At 41.7% G+C, this 19049-nt stretch overlaps 1 protein-coding gene across 2 annotated transcripts in view; it reads right to left on the bottom strand.

Annotated features, from left to right (window-relative positions):
- plxna4 (plexin A4) overlaps positions 1-19049 on the bottom strand; it is a 478637-nt gene that overhangs the window by 156436 nt on the left and 303152 nt on the right. The window contains exons 6-8 of one of the 2 annotated variants that reach the window (XM_079552367.1): positions 11743-11902; positions 2984-3083; positions 2173-2287 (exon numbers count right to left, since the gene is read on the bottom strand). In XM_079552367.1, coding sequence (XP_079408493.1) covers positions 2173-2287; positions 2984-3083; positions 11743-11902 — 375 coding nt within the window. The remainder of the gene's footprint in view (positions 1-2172; positions 2288-2983; positions 3084-11742; positions 11903-19049) is intronic. The other variant, XM_079552368.1, reaches the window with a different exon arrangement.

The raw sequence follows: 19049 nt of genomic DNA, 5'->3' as shown, positions 1-19049 counted from the left end.
CAACTCGCTTTGCCTCTGAAACCGTCAATGGAAGCTATTAGCGTCACACGGACAAACATCCACCTGCGTTGATTCGACAGGGGGTTTTTACGTCCGCATTGGCGTTAAATAGAGATGCCAGAGAGCAGAAAGGATGTCCAGTCGAGCGGGGTTTTTTTCCAGAGGGAATAAAATATCTTAAGTTTTAAGCCGAGGGGGTGGTTTTCAAGTCATTTCAGCAGCTCAGCGTGAGACAACCGGATCCTGCCAAGTCAGAGGAAACGTCTGCGTATCTGCAGTGAAGATTTAGAACAGATTTTCAGGTTCTCTCATTCACTTGTATTTTTGTTGAATTGCTAATTACTTACATTTCACTCTTCTCCACTAGGTTTCTATAAAGGCTTTCAAGAAACAAAAAAACACTCCAGAACAGTAGGGGGCGATATCCATCAATGTACTGTCAATGCCACTGACTTACGACGAGGAAGAATGTTTGTTCCCGTCATGTTGCCATACAGGCAGGGCAATATGATTAACATTCTACTTTTCTAAGGCAAATACGTCTAGAGCAGGGGCCACATACAGAAACTTATACAAACATCCGGGCCGCACTCAGTAGAGGTCAGATATATAACATCACCTCTATTGTATTACATTTAGCAAATAAAATAAAATGTTAACTATGCTCAGTTTTTCCTACAGATTTCAAGGGGACTGTGGTGGGAGAGAGCGGGGGTCCTTTTTTTTATTTAGATGCGTTTTTCTGCATTCTGGTGCATTTTACTCAATAAATAATAACTATTTTTGGCTGTTATGCTGCTATGAAAAGAATAATTTCTGGTTAATATACACCGCTTTTTTTTGTACAAACTAATGTATTAGTGGGAAACCCTGATGCTTTTTAATTGAGCTTCCTTCATCACAGCTTTCTATTAATGGATTTTCATTTATTTCATATATATTAAATGAAAGCAACAAAAAAAAAAATTACATTTCTTTTTAATTTATTGATATTTATTATATTTTTAGAATTTGCCGCAGGCCAATTAAAAGTGGGCCGCAGTTGGCCCGCGGGCCGTAGTTTGGACATCCCTGGTCTAGAGGAACTTTTGTCGGAGCCACTTTAACTTGTCTGTGATAAAATGAAGCACTTTGACCATCCGGACATAAGGACAAAATTAATACTCGAAACCAGCCCCTCATTTAAGGCGAGACTCTGCAGGTGAACAGGAAAAAAAAAAAATGTAGAGATGTCAATTTGAAACTTTTGCTGAACATCACAGATATAAATATGAGAAAAAATGTATTGCATTTTTTCTGTCATTTTATGTTTTCACATAAAAATAAGGCATTTTGAGCATTAAAATGGCCAAAATTGCCTATATTTTGGGCAACAAAATCAAAATAATGAATTGAGCCAGATTAAATTTTATGGTTTTATTTTATTGACATATTAGTAACTAAGATTCTTTCAGAGGGGATTTTGGATATTTTGTTTAGTTTTTCAATAAACTAATCATCAGTGAAAAAATCTGTAAAAACTCAAATTCCGCCTGTTTTTTTGGTTTCAAAGCTGAATAAATAAAGGCTAGGAATTAGATATTAAAAAATCCCTCTGAAAAAACCTTCAAAATGTTGTTGTGTCTCAGCCTGTAAAGTTTGGAGTCTGTGGGAGCTTCTATAAGGGCTCAGGCTCTGCCCGAGTGCGGCTTCTCTCATTCAGAGAAAACCCGCCCTGAAGTTTTGTAGCGAGTGCGCATGCTCGGCCCGTTCTTCCACTTTTCAGCTCCAGCGTCTCGTAGGAGGAAAAACACCATATTTGGGTGAAAGCGTCATCACGGGGCCCCTTAGCAGGACACGTGGATGTCAAATCCGTCAATATTTATGAATGAAAACCCGCGGGAAAGACGGCCTTTCTACTTCCGGGTCGCCCCCACCTCGCAGACAAAACATCATAAAATAAACATCATAAATATACTGACATGAAAACTAAGATGTAAAGGGAGGAAAACAGATAAAAATCTCCACTTCGACCACTGCGTGAAAAATCAATACTTTCACCTGCCGTGTCTCACCTTAATGTTCCCAAAAGCTGTAAATACTTAGATCCAGTAAACAAATGACGCTACAATGTCCAGCGCTTTATCTTGATACTGTAATGGAGTCAGTCAGTCTCGATGAATCGGCACCTACCTCTGGCTTCTTGACCCGTCCCTCCTGAAAGGAGCAGGTCCGCGGGTCATGGGTGCAGTCGTGTCTGTATTTGCACCAGTGGCACTGATATGGGCTGCTCACACAGGAGAGGCATCTGCAGGGGCACACAGGGGGACACAGAATTCAGTGCTCTGTAAGGTCTATAAAACGAAAGCATGTCATTCTTCACTTCTGAAATACGTGCTTGGTCAGTGTCGAGTCGAGTTGCGGATGCCAAACTACTAAATAGGGAAAACGTGGAAGAGCTTGGTAGCTTCTATCTTGACCAGTTTTGGAGCTATAGAGGAGAGAGGGAGAGGCTAAATGCTAACGCCGTCTGCGCTGTGTTTACGTGACTGAAGGCACGGGCGAAGATCAGACAGGTCCTAAAGAACTCGTCAAAGCTAAGGTAAGAACATATCTCAGTATGTAAAAACGGTGGCCTGTTCCTTTAAAACCACACTGTGTGACATGTATCCTAATGTGGCTTTTAAAACATGTAGAGAAATTGATCGCTTTCCTGAAGATACAAAACAGTTGGAGATCTGGTGGCACGGAGGGGGATGAAACGTGAAACATTGACACTGTTCATCAGTTCTTACATAAACTAATGATGTACAGCTGTAATAAGACGCTGTTATGGAAAATGCCAAGTGAGTAATGCTTTGACCCCTTTGAATCCGCACTAGTGAGAGTCTCTTTCACATGAGCGGTCCGTAAATGTCAAGTAAGTGCTGTGCGTATACATGGATACGGTGACTCATCTGAATATATATTTTTTTTCGTTTTCTAGCAAAAGGAAAATACTCACGACTTGTGGACGCTGCAGTTGTAGAAAACAAAACTTGTGTTTGCGAACGCCAGGCCCGTCTCCTTCGACTTGAGGTAGAGCTGCACGATCTGGTGGTCCCCTGGGAGCCAAGAAAAAAGCGTATGGGAGAGGGGAAGACAAGTCAACATTGTTTTCATCCGAGCGGAAGGGATGCTATTTTTAAAGCCGGAAAACACGGCTTTGAGATAAAAATAGAATTGCGTCTGTTGCGCGTTTTTGAGTTATTCTCTTTGGAGCGTCGTGATGGGTGGCGGCGCGAGGCTTTGAGCCACAGGTGCTGAGCCTGTTGTCGAGCGAAGAAAACATCAAGATGCGTTTTGGGCTTTGTTAGGGTTAAGCAGGGGCGGACTGGGACTGGAAAACAGCCCTGGACTCTGACCAGCCTGGCCCGAATTAGCGTAAATGTGCACTTACCACCCGCCTTAACCTCTTACCACCCGCCTTAACCTCTTACCACCCGCCTAAACCAAATGCATTCTGTCCTCTTTGGATAGGCCAGTGTAACACCTCATTTGAAAGCTAAGACCCACAAAACTGATCTTTTTCCCCCGCATTGTTGCTGTGTTGTGTCACCTTTTGTATGTTTTTTTTTTTTTTTTTTTCATTTTTATCACATTTTTGTTGCATTTTTGTGACATTTTTGTTGAATTTTTGCCACTTTTTGGTTGAGCTTTTTGTCACTTTTTGTTGAATTTTTCTCATTTTTTTTGTTGAGTTTTTGTCAATTTTTTGTTGAGTTTTTGTCACATTTTTGTTGAATTTTTGTCACATTTTTGTTGAATTTTTGTCACATTTGTGTTGAATTTTTGTCACATTTTTGTTTAATTTTTGTCACATCTTTGTTGATTTTTTGTCACATTTTTGTGAAGTTTTTGTCACATTTTTGTTGAATTTTTGTCACATTTTTGTTGAATTTTTGTAACATTTTTGTTGAATTTTTGTAACATTTTTGTTGAATTTTTGTCACATTTTTGTTGAATTTTTGTTGAATTTTTGTTGAATTTTTGTAGAATTTTTGTCACATTTTTGTTACATTTTTGTTGAATTTTTGTCACATTTTTGTTGAATTTTTGTCACATTTTTGTTGATTTTTTTGTCACATTTTTGTTGAATTTTTGTCACATTTTTATTGCGTTTACGTCCTTATTTTCTCCTCGTTTTTTGTGGCTATTTTGGTGCTTTTTTTCCCCAAGAAGCTTTTTGAATAGGGTAAAGCCAAACTGGAGAAAATGGGATCCGTTCAGGTGGAAGTTAAGAGGTTAACGGAGCGCATTTTCTCCAGTTTGGCTTTACCCAAATCTGAAAGCTTCTCGACTGCAGCGCAACAATGCACCGCCTCATTTGAAAGCTGAGACCTACAAGAGTGATTGCAACTTTTTGTCAAGTCGCCACAATTTTTAACCTCTTTTTTTGATTGTTTTTTCACTACTTTTTTGTGGCTTTTTATTGTGTTTTTGTCACATTTTTTCTATCGTTTTTTGTTATGTTTTTGTGGCCTTTTCGTTGCTTTGTTGTCGTGTTTTTGTTGACTTTTTGACTGGGGTTAAGTCTCCAGTCCTTGGCGCCTTTGCAAGTGACAAGAAACCTCCCTCGGGATGGAAGATCTCACCCAGAAATGTCTTTGAAGGCGTCGGTGACAAGGTAAGACTAGAGAAAAAGGCTGTGAGAGTGTATAGTGTGTGTGTATGGGAGCGCACGCCTCATCTGTATTTGCTGTCCTTTTGTCTGGCCTTAAACGAAGGATTCATGTTTAATTCAACAGCCCCACGTCTAACTAGTCTCTCCCTCTGTCTTCCCACCACCCCTCTCTCTCTATCTCTTCACCCAGATCCTCCGTTTTTCGCCCGCCGAGCGACACTCCCCCGTGCCGGTCCCCGTCTCTCTCTCGCACAAAAGCGCGCATCGTTCATCAATCACCGGTAAAGCCGCGCTGACAACGGATCCGTCCTAATTAGGCCACCTAAATGTTACCTTGAAGCCTGCGAACGCCATGCGCACCTCCTCCCCTCCCGCCCGTTCATCCCGGTGCCCTTTCTCCCTCAAGACCGAGTTTAGACGAATGGAAGCGGGCGGGAAAGACACTCGGAGATTTAGACTAGAAATAGTGCGGCCCCTGGGGAAGAAACTTGTATGGTTCTTTAAAGGGATGTTTCAGGATGTTTGACATAGGGCCTCATTTCCTAGTTATCCAGAGTCTTGCTGATTTCTGGAGATATTTTTTTTGCAGTTCTTATATTTGAAAAGTTTCGTGGCGCTAGGCTAGTGCAAGGCTAGCGCATTTCTACGGTATCAGCGAGCCTGCATTAAAAACAGTCTGACCCGCTCCACAGTGCACCTGAGGCAAATCACTTATACATGCCTTTCAGTCATGTGACCTTTGTTGTTATGGCGGCCATTTTGAATACCGAAGCAGCATTATCTAAAAGTAAAGACACGGCCCCAGAGACGCACGTTTATGTGAAGAAACCATTGAGTCAATGTTTAAGATGCTAGCATTCTACCGGTTAGCATTTAGCTTGACTGGACGGTCTGTGATCTTGGCCCGTCTGCTGAGGGATCCTTCAGCCCTGGGTCTCTATAGCCTGTCCGTCCATGGGAGTGGATCTCTCCTTCTGTGGTTCTCCCCGAGGTTTCTCTTTTCTCCTGCCGGGTTTTTGAGTTTTTCTTCGCCGTGCTGGAGAGTCTAAGGACGGGGGACGCCCACGCCGCTCGTCGCTACCTCCTATTGGACATTATATTTGCCTGGATTCACCTGAACTTTTAATTGTCATATTTATTGCTCTGTTTTATTGCCTTTATGTTTTGTGCAGCTGTGAGGCGACTTCAGCAGCTCAGCTCCAACCTCTCCAAGAGAAAGCCCTGAACCACACTCTAAACCTTTGCTACAACTTGTGACAGAGCCCAGAGCTGAGCTGTTCTCCAGTGTTCATGGATGTGAGCCACACATGTGTTTAATGGTCAACAGTTGCTAACCGGTAGCAGTCTAACATCTTGAGCAGCTTAAACACTGACTTAGACTGAGACTCTGTTGACATGACAAACTGTAAAAATCACAGGAAAAGGTTTTCTGTTTCCTCTTCGATGAGTTCGTGTAGTCAGCATAATGCTACTTTGGTGTTCAAAATGGCCGCCGGAACTATGCGTGATGTCATTGGAAACGCATGTATAACGCCAGACTAGCAATATAAATGTCTGTGTCGATAGAATACTGTTTGGAATATTACTGACTAGGGCTGCAACTAACGATTATTTTGGTAATCGATTAATCTACCAATTATTTTTACGATTAATCGCTTGGCTGTGAATGGTGTATGAAAATTGTATTGTTTCATTTATTTTTAATCACATAAAGCTAAAGTGGCATCTCTTGAGGACATGTTGATGGAGTAAACTTAAACTGTGTTGTAAAGTGTTTTTGTAGTGCCAGCTCTGCTTTATTAATTGGATGAGACACAGACAGATATCTATGACCTTTTCAATGTACAAAACTCTACAGACCCTAAGTTGAAAAACAAAGTAGGTTTCCATCAAAAATAAAAAAAATGTTCATGTAATTTTTGCTATTTTTAAGTCTGTGTTTACTGGAAAACGATTAATCGATTACTAAAATAGTTGACAACTATTTCAATAATCGATTAGTTGTTTCATCCCTGTTACTGACCTTGTATCACATGAATGATCGCATTTTGAGGGACTATTTTCTAGCAGATCACTCCGCCGCCGCGTAGCTTATACAACCACGAAGCTGATGCTGCTCAGATATAATGTATTTTAAATGCAAAATGGTTAAAATTACTCTATGGACACAGACATTTATATGGTCAGTCTGGCGTTCTAAGTGATTTGCCTCAGGTGCTCTGTGGAGCGGGTCACACTGTTTTTAATGCAGGCTAGCTGATACCATAGACATGCACTAGCCTAGCGCCACTCTTCAAATATAAGAACTGCTTGAATTACCAAAAAAAAATATCTTCAGAAATCAGCAACACTCTGGATAACTAGGAAATGAGGCCCTATGTCAAAAATATAAGTCTGCAGGTGTGTCTTGGTGCTAACATTTACATAATAGTCCTGAATAAAGGTCGCTGTCATAACAAATAACGTTAAGTATAACTCGTACACACGTAAGAAACTCATAAAAAAGTAAGCCGCTTTTTCCCCCAGATATGATTCACCGTTGTCTGTTGCGGTGAAAAGACTCTCGGCGCTGTTATGTCACCTCCTGGCACCAAGTTAGCAAAAACAATCCCTTGTAGTGCGCTTTGTTTTTCTCCCCGCTTTTTGAACTATGCGGCTGAAAGAGGTCGCTTGATTCTCCCCGGAGCTGATCCACTTAGACAGAGGTGAGAGAGTGGATCCCAAAGCGCCGTAATAAGTACTGTTCACTCGGTTTCTAAATGTGTCCCGGGGCAGAGCTGCGAGGCCCACGGAGCTATTCATGAAAAACAGGCTCCGAATGATACGGCGTAACATGCACCGCTCCAGGACAGCGGGCTCTCACAAAGGGAAAGGGGAACGCTTCCCGGAGGTTGACAGCTGAGCGGAATTTGACGCCTAAAAGGTCAATGAATATTTCAAAGTGGTGTTTTTTTTTTTTATATATGAGCCCCGGACTGACTGATTCTATGCTAGTTTTACACATAACAACGACATGAATGCTACAAATCTACATTCACTGCATAGACTGTAAAAAATAATGGACGTCTTCTGCTCACTCCCAGTGTACCATAATGACCACGGTCGAGGGGGAATTCATGGAAGATTTACAGACTCCCCCTCCCAAACTCTGACGAAGCATGTTCCTAAAAAGGGCATAAGGGCGGGATCTTCACTGTAGACTCCGCCCTTGTGTGAGGTGTAGCTCGCGTAGCTCCAATGCTAACAGTCCGAGCCTCACTAAGTACGAGATTTCAAAAATTCTTACGAAAATCAGCCTGGTTTCATAAATTGTGACTAACCCAGCGTTATCTCAGGAGGAAGATCGAGCCTAGTCTAGTGTTGAAAAAACTGAAACCAGGCGTTAAAGTTGTTTTTAAGGCGTCTAAACTCCAATGCTTTTCAATGGGGGCCTAGTGGCGATACGGAGGTACTACAGCAATGGCGGCCTCCAGTGTCGTGGTCATAAAGCAGAGCAGCCAGCGCCCATTGATTCACTGTTACCGTGTGCTACAATTGACTCTGTGCATAACTTCAAATCATAGCAACACGGCCCAAGAAGTGACTTCCTGTTTCGATCCAGCACACCAAAATAAAATCTTATTCATTAGTTCAGCAGCTCATGAGTTCAACTTTCTTTCTGCCAAACTATTAACACACAAAACACTTGTTATATTCTTGTAATGTCGTCTGCTGTAACTGCTGAGCTAATCAGTGAGACGAGCTGTGTGCTTTTATGTTGGCACGCCGGATCGAAACAGGAAGTCACCTCTTCTCGTCATAGAAGGGAGCGTGGCTTCGCTTATTATCACATGCAAATAGAGTCAAGCCTAAATCGGGTCCATATAGATGTTTATTCACAGCAGATTGTTCAGTAGAAGCGGGGGGGAAAATGGCGGTCATAGCTAGTGTTAGCATTAGCATGATGCTAACATGAAGCAATTTTTTTAAATCATTTTTTAACATGAAGCATCATGGTAGCATTCTCCATTATTTATGATTTTATGGGCTGTTGAACCACTTTTCTCCTCTCCATGTCTTTGTATCTTAATTTATTAGAAAACTATCTTCATAATTCAGCATTAATTAAAGTAGTTTTTGAATAATTAGAGAAAGTTTTGATTTTTCTCCAAATTGTTTTTCCCCTTAACTGTTTTCAAACATGACCATATAAGGGCAATTCCAGTGATGCCGTCTGTATCTATGATTTGAAGTTATGCACAGAGTTAATTAAAGCAGTACTAAGTAACTCTTCCCCCTAGAGGCCATAAGCGCAACTGCAGGTGCAAGTTACGATTTTTTAACTTATTAATTGTCTTGGAGAGTAAATACGACGCTGACAGGAAAGGCGAAGGGACAGAGGGTTACTGTGCATCCAATTAAATGGAAATGATTCTTTTCACTCTAACTTGGCTGTAAATACTGTTAAAAGTGACGCTAGCCCGCAGTTAGCTTTGCCCTTTAGCCTGTTAGCTTCTTCTTCGTGATTCCATTAGTGTGTATTGGTGGCTCCGGTCCGGTGGCAGCCAAGTTGCAAACATGGTTTTCTGTCCAGAGACACCAGGGGGAGATGAAAGACTCTCCAATCATCCCATAAACACTTGTATTACCCCCACAGGGACTACGGAGGGGATTTATTAAAGTAAACACGTTACTTAGTACTGCTTTAAAGAGGACCCCTTAATATAAAGCGTCACACAGCGCCCTCTTCTGGACATGAGCTATACAGTTTTCAGTCAAGAACAGCAACATTAAAAACAATCACCTTTAACCTCCACTTTGACCAGCACATTTTCTTCAGCTTTGGCTTCTTGACTGGAGAGCGTACAGCCTACAGACCAGTGTAACGCCTCATTTGAAAGCTAAGACCGACAAACTGAGCTAAGATTATTCCTTGCGTTGTCGCCACTTGTTTCGCCATATCTTTTATGCCTTTTTCCATTGCGTTTTTGTAACTTTTTGATTGTGTTTTTTAAGCTTCAGTGGTGCTTTTCGGTTGCTTCTTCTGTCACCGTTTTCCATCGCTTTTTGGTTGCCGTCTTAGTAACTGTTTTTGCCACGTTTTTGTTGTTTGTTTACATTACCTGTTATTATGATTTGGTTAATGCCAAACTGGAGAAAATGTTACGTTACTTAGTACTGCTTTAAAGGCACACATGATAGCGCACGGTCATAAATATTTCCCTGCACTGTTCCCATTGGAATATGTTGCGTTCGTGTCAGAAATCTGTTAAAAATGTCAAAAATCGAGCGAATGTGGCACCTGTAGATATAAAAACATTCTCGTGATCTATCTGCTCCTTGTAAACTCGCTCTTCCTGGTCCTTCCTGGGCGCTTTGTCCTCCACTTCCAAGTATATCCAATTTTATGTCAGTCTTCATAAAATAAAGCTTCCGAATCTAATCCCAACGATGAGCATTTCTAAATGATTCTAGCGCCGCCGGCAGGAAGTGAGCCGTGCACCGTCTGCTGCGTCGCTTCAGCGTCTTTTATGCTCCCACAGAGTGCCACTTCTCCTCAGGTAACCACCGCCTTTTCCTCAGCGCAGACAGAATTATGTGAAAGTGACTGACAAACCAAACAGCCCTTTGGTTAGTCAGTCACCCAGCGCTGTCTGTAGGGTAACCGGCTGAGCACCCTGTCTTCATCGGGGCTGTGTGGGTTTCTATCCATTTTGAGCGTGAGAGAAAACACTAATTCCTACTACACGGATGCTATCTCGCTAAATTACGAATCACCACTAATCATCCCTAAAGGACACGCAGGTCTGAGCTCATTCTACACCTTGCATGGCTGGAACATGTAGGTGGAGGAAAATACTTAGTTTTAAAGGGGGGGTATTATGCAAAATCGACTTTTTCAAGCTTTACATCATGTTATTATGTCATTCCCTCATTAAAAACATGGCTGAAGTGTTGCCTTGGCACATTCACGTATTTTTGAGTAATCTGTAAAAACTCTGATGGCGGCCATTTTAGGGATAGGTTTGCCTGAGTCCTCCTAGGAACGCCCCCACCTCCTGGAGACGCCTCCGAGCTTTCGTCACCAGCCGAGTAACCAACCACTGCTCCTCAGCAGAACCCCCTCCCCACTGATGCCACAGACAGCGTGTGGAGGGGGCGTGTCCGAAAGGGTCAGAGGTTCTTAAAGAGACAGAGGCCTATTTCAAGACATTCACTACAGCCATTTTGAGAGAGACATTTTATACAAGGCAGTTATTCTAATTTACTGCATTTTCAGACCAACAGAAGGTTTGGTCATCATTGTAGTGTGATATAGACTGGTGCTATGTGACTGAAAAAAAGCATAATACCCCCTCTTTAACATTCTTAAACTAGTCACTTTAAGTAAAGTTATGAATGACGGGAAAATGGCATTCGTAACGCATTGTGCCCATGCGTAGATCAGACAATGTGGCATATTTTGTTTACGCTTAAAGCCGAACTAAGTAACTCATGCCCCTAGAGGCCATAAGTGCCACTGCATGTTGACGTTTTTTACTCATTAATTGTCCGTGAGAGATAAAGGGAGAGAGAGAGAGGGATATTATACATCCAATTACACAATGGAGATAATTTTGTTCACTCAAACTTGGCTTCTTCTTCGGGATTCCATTAGTGTGTATTGGTGGCTCCGACCCGGAGGAAGGAAGGTTGTAATTGGGGTTTTCTGGCCAGAGACACCAGAGGGAGATGAAAGACCCTCCAATCATCCCATTAACACTTGCATTACCCCCACAGGGACTACGGAAAGGATTTATTAAGGTAAACAAGTTACTTAGTACTGCTTTGACTTGAAAGGTCGCATTGGGTTTTCTTTCTCCATATGGACAACTGTACATGTATTCAATAATGCAAATACATGCAGGACCAATATTCAAATTCATACATTTTTACTCAAAAGGAACAGGAGGACATGACAAGAGGGTGTCTGGCTTAGTGTTAATATGATCAAATGATTTGGTGTTACTGGTCAAATCCTTATTTCCTTACAGCTGCCAACAACCTAACAGATTAAATTCACAAAGAACGTTTTGGGGAAATTTAAACCCCCCAAAAAAAGTCTTGTCTGCGATCATTACCTTTACCTTTGTCCACAATGATCCGGGGCATCTCCCTCTCGGCTGGAGAAGAGCATCGGATCCGGTTCCCCTCCACGAGCCCGTTCATCTCCGTCAGGTCCTCGAAGGTGCAGTTGACTCCGGCAGAAAGATCGGGCACGTTGTGGGCCTCCAGCACCAACTGCAAAACACGCAGGAACGCAAAGGGCATGAATATGACGGAATCACGGATCAGAACTATTACAACTATTCCCCAACAGCTCGACTTATTGAAAGCAGTAGGAATCGAGCCAGGAGCATTTTCTGTCAACTGAGCTTCACCTGTCCCAAAGTCTTTACTTTCATTGGAATCATGTTAGGGCTGCAACTGTTGAGGCTTGACAAATGAGTGGATATTGTTCGATTTGGGAACTATATTGTGAGGCGTAATGATACGAGGAGCACAACGTCCGCACAGTAACTCCTAAAGGTTATTGACGGAAGTGAGCGGGGGAAGTCTTTGGGAGTTACTGCGCGGACGCTGTGCTCCTCGTATCATTACGCCTCACAATATAGTCCCCCTTTTTATTTGCTTATAAAATCGACATGCTACATTTCTGTGTAAATATACTTCGCATGAAAACACTTCACGTAACTTTATTTAAATAGGGAACACGTGGAAGAGCTTGGTAGCTTCTATCGTGAGCTTTTTTGGAGCTATGTGACATGTGGGAGAGGCTGCGTATGTGCTCCGTTTGCCTGGCAGAGCGCACGGACAAAGACCAGACGGGGATATATTAACACGTCTAAAGTGAGGTAAGAACATAACTTAGTATGTAAAAACGGTGGCCTATTCCTTTAACACCTTTTTGAGTGACAGGATTTTAGAGGCAGTTGTGGTGAACAGGTCTGAGCTCATTCTACTACTTAGGACATGGCTGGAACATGCAGGGGGAGGAAAATACTTAATTTTTAACATTTTTAAACTCTGTATAGTCCCTTTAAAGCTAGTTTTCAACTGTAGGCCATGGGCAGGATTGCCAGCAGCATACAATATTGCGCATTGTAGAAGACCCCCAGTATTGTGTTTTTTGGGATCGGTGCATCCCTACTTAGTTCGTCAATTTCCGCTCTCAGTTCCGTTTAAAATGAACAGATAAACATCAAGTGTCAAATAAACCAGATATGACTGTTACAACTAAACCCTCCGGTAACATGTCACGTGCTCGAACCACTCGTCTTGTTTATTCACTTCAGCTCTGTTCACCCGTCTCTATCGAAAAAGATTCAGGAAAGGAACTGTGTGTCCAGGGCAAACAGGTGAGGCCCCGGGGGGTGAGCGAAAAATGTAAATGCCAAATCTATATTTGTACGACTTTGAAATTTATGTGGCAAGTTAGCATTCCTTTCAAGTCCAGCTGCGGCGGGATGTGTAGCCGGGGTTTCGCATCTGCTGCCCCCGCGCCGCGAGCCGGAGCCATCTGGACAGCGGTCAGCGGCCGAAGGAGAGCCTCGGGATTGAGGCACAAGTGTCCGACGGCTTCACACTCCTCTTTCACCACGTTAAAACATTTACGGTGCAGACGGACATCGAGCTCGAGTGCCGCCACTTTTACAGCCCATCTTCTCACCAATCTCTGCGAACATCAATTGGCTCTATGGATTTCTTATTTCGTGTTAATGTTCAGCCAGCAGCAGAAACGACAGAGCGAGATGAAAGCCGAGAGATAGACGAGGACCATGAACGTCCAATACATTATGGACGATGGGCAAATGGACTCTTTAGTGTTTATGTAAAGCTTTGAGCTGCGTTTAGAGCAATCAAATGGAAATCACATCTTGAACGGCGACTAATCACCGGCACGGAAAAATCTTAGACTCAGAGAATGCGTTTGAGAAACATGGTGGTTTCGGAAGGAACATCCACAGCTACACTGCAAATTCCCTACAACTTGGCAAGATTTTAAATCTTATTTTTAGTCATGCTAGATTATTTCACTAAGTTTTAGAGTTATTCACTTATTTTAAGCCATCGACTTTGCATTATAGTCTTATTTTTAGCACAGACTTTTATTATTTGTCTTATTTAGTTCAGAAATCTTAAATCAGTTTTTTTTGGAGTTCCATCCATCCATTTTCTTCCGCTTTATCCGGGGTCGGGTCGCGGGGGCAGCAGTCTCAGCAGAGATGCCCAAACTTCCAGATCCACACACACCTCCTCCAGCTGTTCTGACCCCGAGGCGACACCAGGCCAGCTCGGAGACATAGTCCCACCACCGTGTCCTGGGTCTTCCACGAGGGCTTGTCCCACTAGGACATGCCTGGAACACCTCCCGCGGGAGGCGACCAGGAGGCATCCGGAACAGATGCCCGAGCCACCTCAGCTGCTCCTTTCGACGTGAAGGAGCAGCGACTCTACTCCGAGCTCCTCCCGGGTAACTGAGCTCCTCACCCGATCTCGGAGGGTGCGCCCAGCCACCCTGCGAAGGAAACTCATTTCGGCCGCTTGTATTCGCGATCTCGTCCTTTCGGTCATGACCCAAATCTCATGACCATAGGTGAGGGCGGGAACGTAGATCGATCGGTAAATCGAGAGCTTTAGGAGTTAAAATAAGATATTGTTTATTTCAACGTCGAAAATCTTGATTCGAGATTTTTGGAGTGTAAAAAAAGACTTAATTCAAGGATGAGTGTTTGGCACTAGATTTATTTTAGAAAGTCAGTCAGTCAGTCAGTCAGGAGAAACCTAAAACTACTTTGCAATATATTATTTTCGTAGGGTTGGCCCTGATGTGCATTCTATATTTTGTTCTATTTAGTGTCTCAGCACAAAAGGGCACATTTAATTCATTAGTATTACAGAAAAGTCTGAGTGTGTAGGATGATAAGACAGGAGTCTAAAAGTTTGAAAGTCTAAAAGAAGTTCATTTCCCATGAGTCTAGGATACAGCAGGGGTCCCCCAACCTTTTTTCCTTGAAGCCCCCTCTATGACCTGACTCTCTGGTAACAAATTGTATTTTTTATTTTGATCCATAAAGAATCAATTTGTTTGAATTGTTCTAAAATTACTGCCACGTGACACTTTGAGGAAAAAAATAAATGCTGATGTTTTCATATTGCTTCTTCTGGTTTTGATTTCAGTAAGATGTACATCCTTTAAACAAGCACTGGTTTCAGGTTTTTAGAGCTAGTTTTAGGATCAATTTTGGTTCATTTTAGGATAATTTCCACTTTTTTTTTTAAGTAAGGTTAACTTTAAACAAAAGTTGATATGCTCATAATAAGTATATTTTCCTTATAGTTGAATCTAAAAATGAGTTTTCTGAGCTTAAAATAAGTGTGGAGTGCTTATTTTGTACTGCTTGTTTCAAGATTTTCATATCTTATTTTTAGATTTCTTACTAAGTAAAATTAACTTGCTGCATGGACAGATAATTTGACTAGTTTTAAGTATTTTTATCTTGAAATGCTGGTATTTTATCTTGTTTTTAGCTACGTCTTATTTGCAGTGTAAGCACATCACCCGTCGGCTGTAGGGCAGGGTCTACACTGCAAAAAGTGGATTCTAAGCAAGTAAAAAATGTCTTACTTTAAGAAATAAGTTCTTATTTTTTCCCCTAAAAGTTATAATGTCTCACTGAGCAAAGTTTTCTTGAGAAAAAAAATCTTATTTTAGGAAATAAAATCTAGCCATTTCTTGTTCAGATAAATTTCCTAAAAACATGTTAATTTATCTTGTAACAAGAAAGAAAAACTTTTTGATTCTTCTTCAGCTTTAGACAAAGAATATTTTTTCTTATTTTAAGAAAAACTAAGATCAACAACTCTTAATGTAAGAACTGATTTTCACAGAGAGAAAATACATTCCATTCTTTAAAGTGGGCGGCTCGGTGGCACAGCGGTTAGAGCCTCAGCTTCACAGCTCGAAGTTCCCGGGTTCGATTCCCACCAGGACGGGGCCTTTGTGTGGAGCATGTTCTCCCCATGTCTACCACTAAAAACATGTACAATAGGTGAATCCTCCAGCAGGTGATTCTGACCATCAGCCTGGCTCCACATCATGGAGGCGGGTCTCCGGGCGCTGCAATACTTTCCTTAAATATTAGTATTTATTAAGAACATTTTGCTCAAAAATGTGTTTAATTTAGAACATTTTACTTAAATCAAGCAACATTTAAGTAAAATAACCCTCAATTTTTCACTAAATAAGAATGTTTTCCTTAAATGATTCCATTTTCTGAGGACATTTTGCTTAATTCTCGCTATGTATTTGCTAAAATGTAGTGTTTCTTTCTTGTTTTATGATGAGAAAAATATTCTGGAAATAAGAATTCTTAGCAAGAAAAAAATGCTGACCCCATTGGCAGAATTTTTTCCTTAAAACAAGACAAAATGTCTCATTTTAAGATGTTTTTTTTGTTTTTAGTCGGGTGCTTTTTGCAGTGAACCATTCATTTCTAACATTCATATGAGACACAGACCAATGTTATGACTTCCTCAGCGACTTCCTCAGCCTGACCTCTGCTGTTTTTATATTGCTATTTAATAAAAAGGATGGTGTCGCATTCATGAGCCGAAATATTCCGCTAAATAAGCCTGAGAGTTTATGGACTCCTCGCCCCCCTCTATCTCTCCATCTCCATCTCCATCGGCTGCTCGTCCCTCACCTTTATACTCTGTCACTGATTTTATTTTCTTCTTAAGGTGGAAATATGAACAGCCCTTGAGCCAGTTCAATAACACCGTGGGGTAGTTAGATACCCGCAATAAGACTTCTGTGAAATTCATCATCTGGATATGTAAACACCATCTCAGCGGGAAGAGCGGGCGATAAAATATTGTTATGAGCGTGCGTAATGTTTATTGCGAGAGGCGGGCGCAGTCCAGAAGCTGTGATAAAAGTTCACTTAAACTAGCGGGGCGGTCATTCAAAACTGCTCGAAAGTGAAGCTCGGTTTATGATGAACATACACTGAGGTCACTTTCACGCCTGATGATCACCTTTAAAGGAACAGGACGCCGTTTTTGCATTGTGAGATATATCCGCTTAGAAAATCGATATGTTTGATTTTGTGCTTGGATGGTGTAACTACTCATGAAACCGTGTTTAAATAGGGGAAACGTGGAAGATTCACGTCCGTTTCAGCCTGGCCTCAGCCATCTGTAAACTCCGTCAATTATAATTTCCCTGCATTTACGTCTGGGTCTGATCTCAGTGGTTGACTTTCTACCATTCAGCGAGCGGGATTTATGACAGAGTTATGTTATAAGAACAAACAATATTGATAGTTAGCGTAAAGCACCGTGGAACTTGTTACAATATTAGCATAAAGTCTATTTTTACAACCAGGGCTGTGAACGGAGATGGACAGAAACTTGTTCTTGTTCACATAGTTGGAAAAACTATGTGAGAAAAACATTTCTGACCCTCGAAGGCGACTGTTGGACAAAGTGCAGGGTCTGAAACTGTGGCCTCATGTCGCCGATATTCAGGACATTTAAACTAGGATGAGAAATAAAAACATAGAATCCTTCTCTCTTTTTTTTTGTAGACAAGGAAGTGGACAGTAAACGAAATCTTTGTTTTAATTGTGACCAGAGATCCACATACACATATGCCATCTAAATTTACTTTTTTGTATTTGTACCTGATGGTGAACAGCTAATCGATGCTAATAACAGTGTTAATTTCGTCGACTAAAATATTTAGTCTTAATTTTAGTCAAAGTGATATTTTTGTGACTAAAATTGGACTAAAACTAAATGAAAAGTTTCTCATGAGACTAAAACTGTGACTAAAATGTCCAGATATTTTATTCGACTAAAATAAGACTAAATAAAAATGAAAAGGAGAGACTAAAATCATCCAAACTTGTATTGAGCGTCTGAAAGAGCCTCAGATCATTTAAATTCACTGCCAAATGAACAGGTCTGAGCTTTGTTCATGTGGAGCAGCTCCATGAAGTTCAGGACCATGATTAAATATGATTATAATCAATATTATCAATGCAAAGTCCACTAAATTAGTCTTAATTTTAGTCGATTAAAACTAGAAACTATTTTAGTCAAAAGACTAAGACTAAAACTAAAATATGTTGTCAAAATTAACACTGGATGGAAATGCACCCACTATATAAACAACACAACACTGTTTTGAAACTTTTCCCTGTGATTTCAAGATAAATTTAACTGATTTAAAAAGTGTCGGGCCGATCCCAGGTCCTGTCGTTCCCCTGTCCGCTATGGTCCATTATGGTCCATTATGGTCCACTATGGTCCGCTATGGTCCACTATTAGGGCTTTTCCACCAAGGTGTTGGTTCTGGGCTGGTTCTGGTGCCGGGTTGGTTCCGTACTGACTTGGTTTTCTACCAAAATGAGAGCTGTGCCTATTGTCATAGCAACGCTTTGGGAAGTCAACATCAAAAATGGATAGTAACATCTTAATACAGCCACTTCTGGTTATAAAATACAGAAAAATAAGTTTATGTTTCTGTCACAGCAGCCGTTAACATTTTGATTTCTTCTTTCTAACTCTTGTTTTAGCTAAAAAGCGTAAAGAAAAACAACAGTTTCCTCCACAGAGACTGTTTTGGCTTCTCCAGGAAGTTCTAAGCACAAACTAACTGATTGTTTGTTGGAGGAGAGAGCCACGCCCCCAGCCGCTGACATCACTGGTGCTCGTTTCTTGGTCCAGCTTTTAACTGGTTCCCAACCGGCACCGGATTTTGGAACCAAGAGCCAGCGTTTTTTCAGTGGAAAATGAAAGAACCGGTTCTGAAACTGGAACTGGCCCAGAACCAGCACCGGCACCAGCTCGGTGGAAAAGGGCTTTATGGTCCGCTATGGTCCGCTATGGTCCGCTATGGTCCACTATGGTCCGCTCCTGCCTACAGAGCCGCCGTCCTGACTTTTCCCTCACTTTCAAGATATTGACGACATAAATATTTGCAAGAACTGTCACTTGAGACTTAAACCAGTGCCCGTAAGCCTTACGGTTTATGGCTCAATACACTTCAGTGTTCCCGCTCCACTACCTGAACTCACTCACACATTTCAATGGCAGAGTGGTTTGTTTGGGCCGAAGTTAGGAGCCTGATTGACCCACACATGCGCAGTCGAGCTGGGCACTCGGCGTAGGTGTCTGCAGGTGTCAGCACTTTACAGGAGGATCACCGGAGTCCGGCTGACGGAGGAAACATGAGCATCTCGAGAGAAAAGCAGCCAGTCATGAGAAGAACACGCAACTGCACGGACGAAAAATGACTTTCAATTTTCCCTCAAAAGGTTGCTCAATATTTTTTGCTTCGCATCAGATGTACTTGCTTTACAAATAGGACTTCATTGTG

The sequence above is a fragment of the Gobius niger genome, assembly GCF_951799975.1.
Source record: "Gobius niger genome assembly, chromosome: 2".
In the NCBI taxonomy this organism is placed as follows: domain Eukaryota; kingdom Metazoa; phylum Chordata; class Actinopteri; order Gobiiformes; family Gobiidae; genus Gobius; species Gobius niger.
Note: the sequence above shows the minus strand (reverse complement) of the source record. Positions and strands in the feature narration are given on the sequence as shown.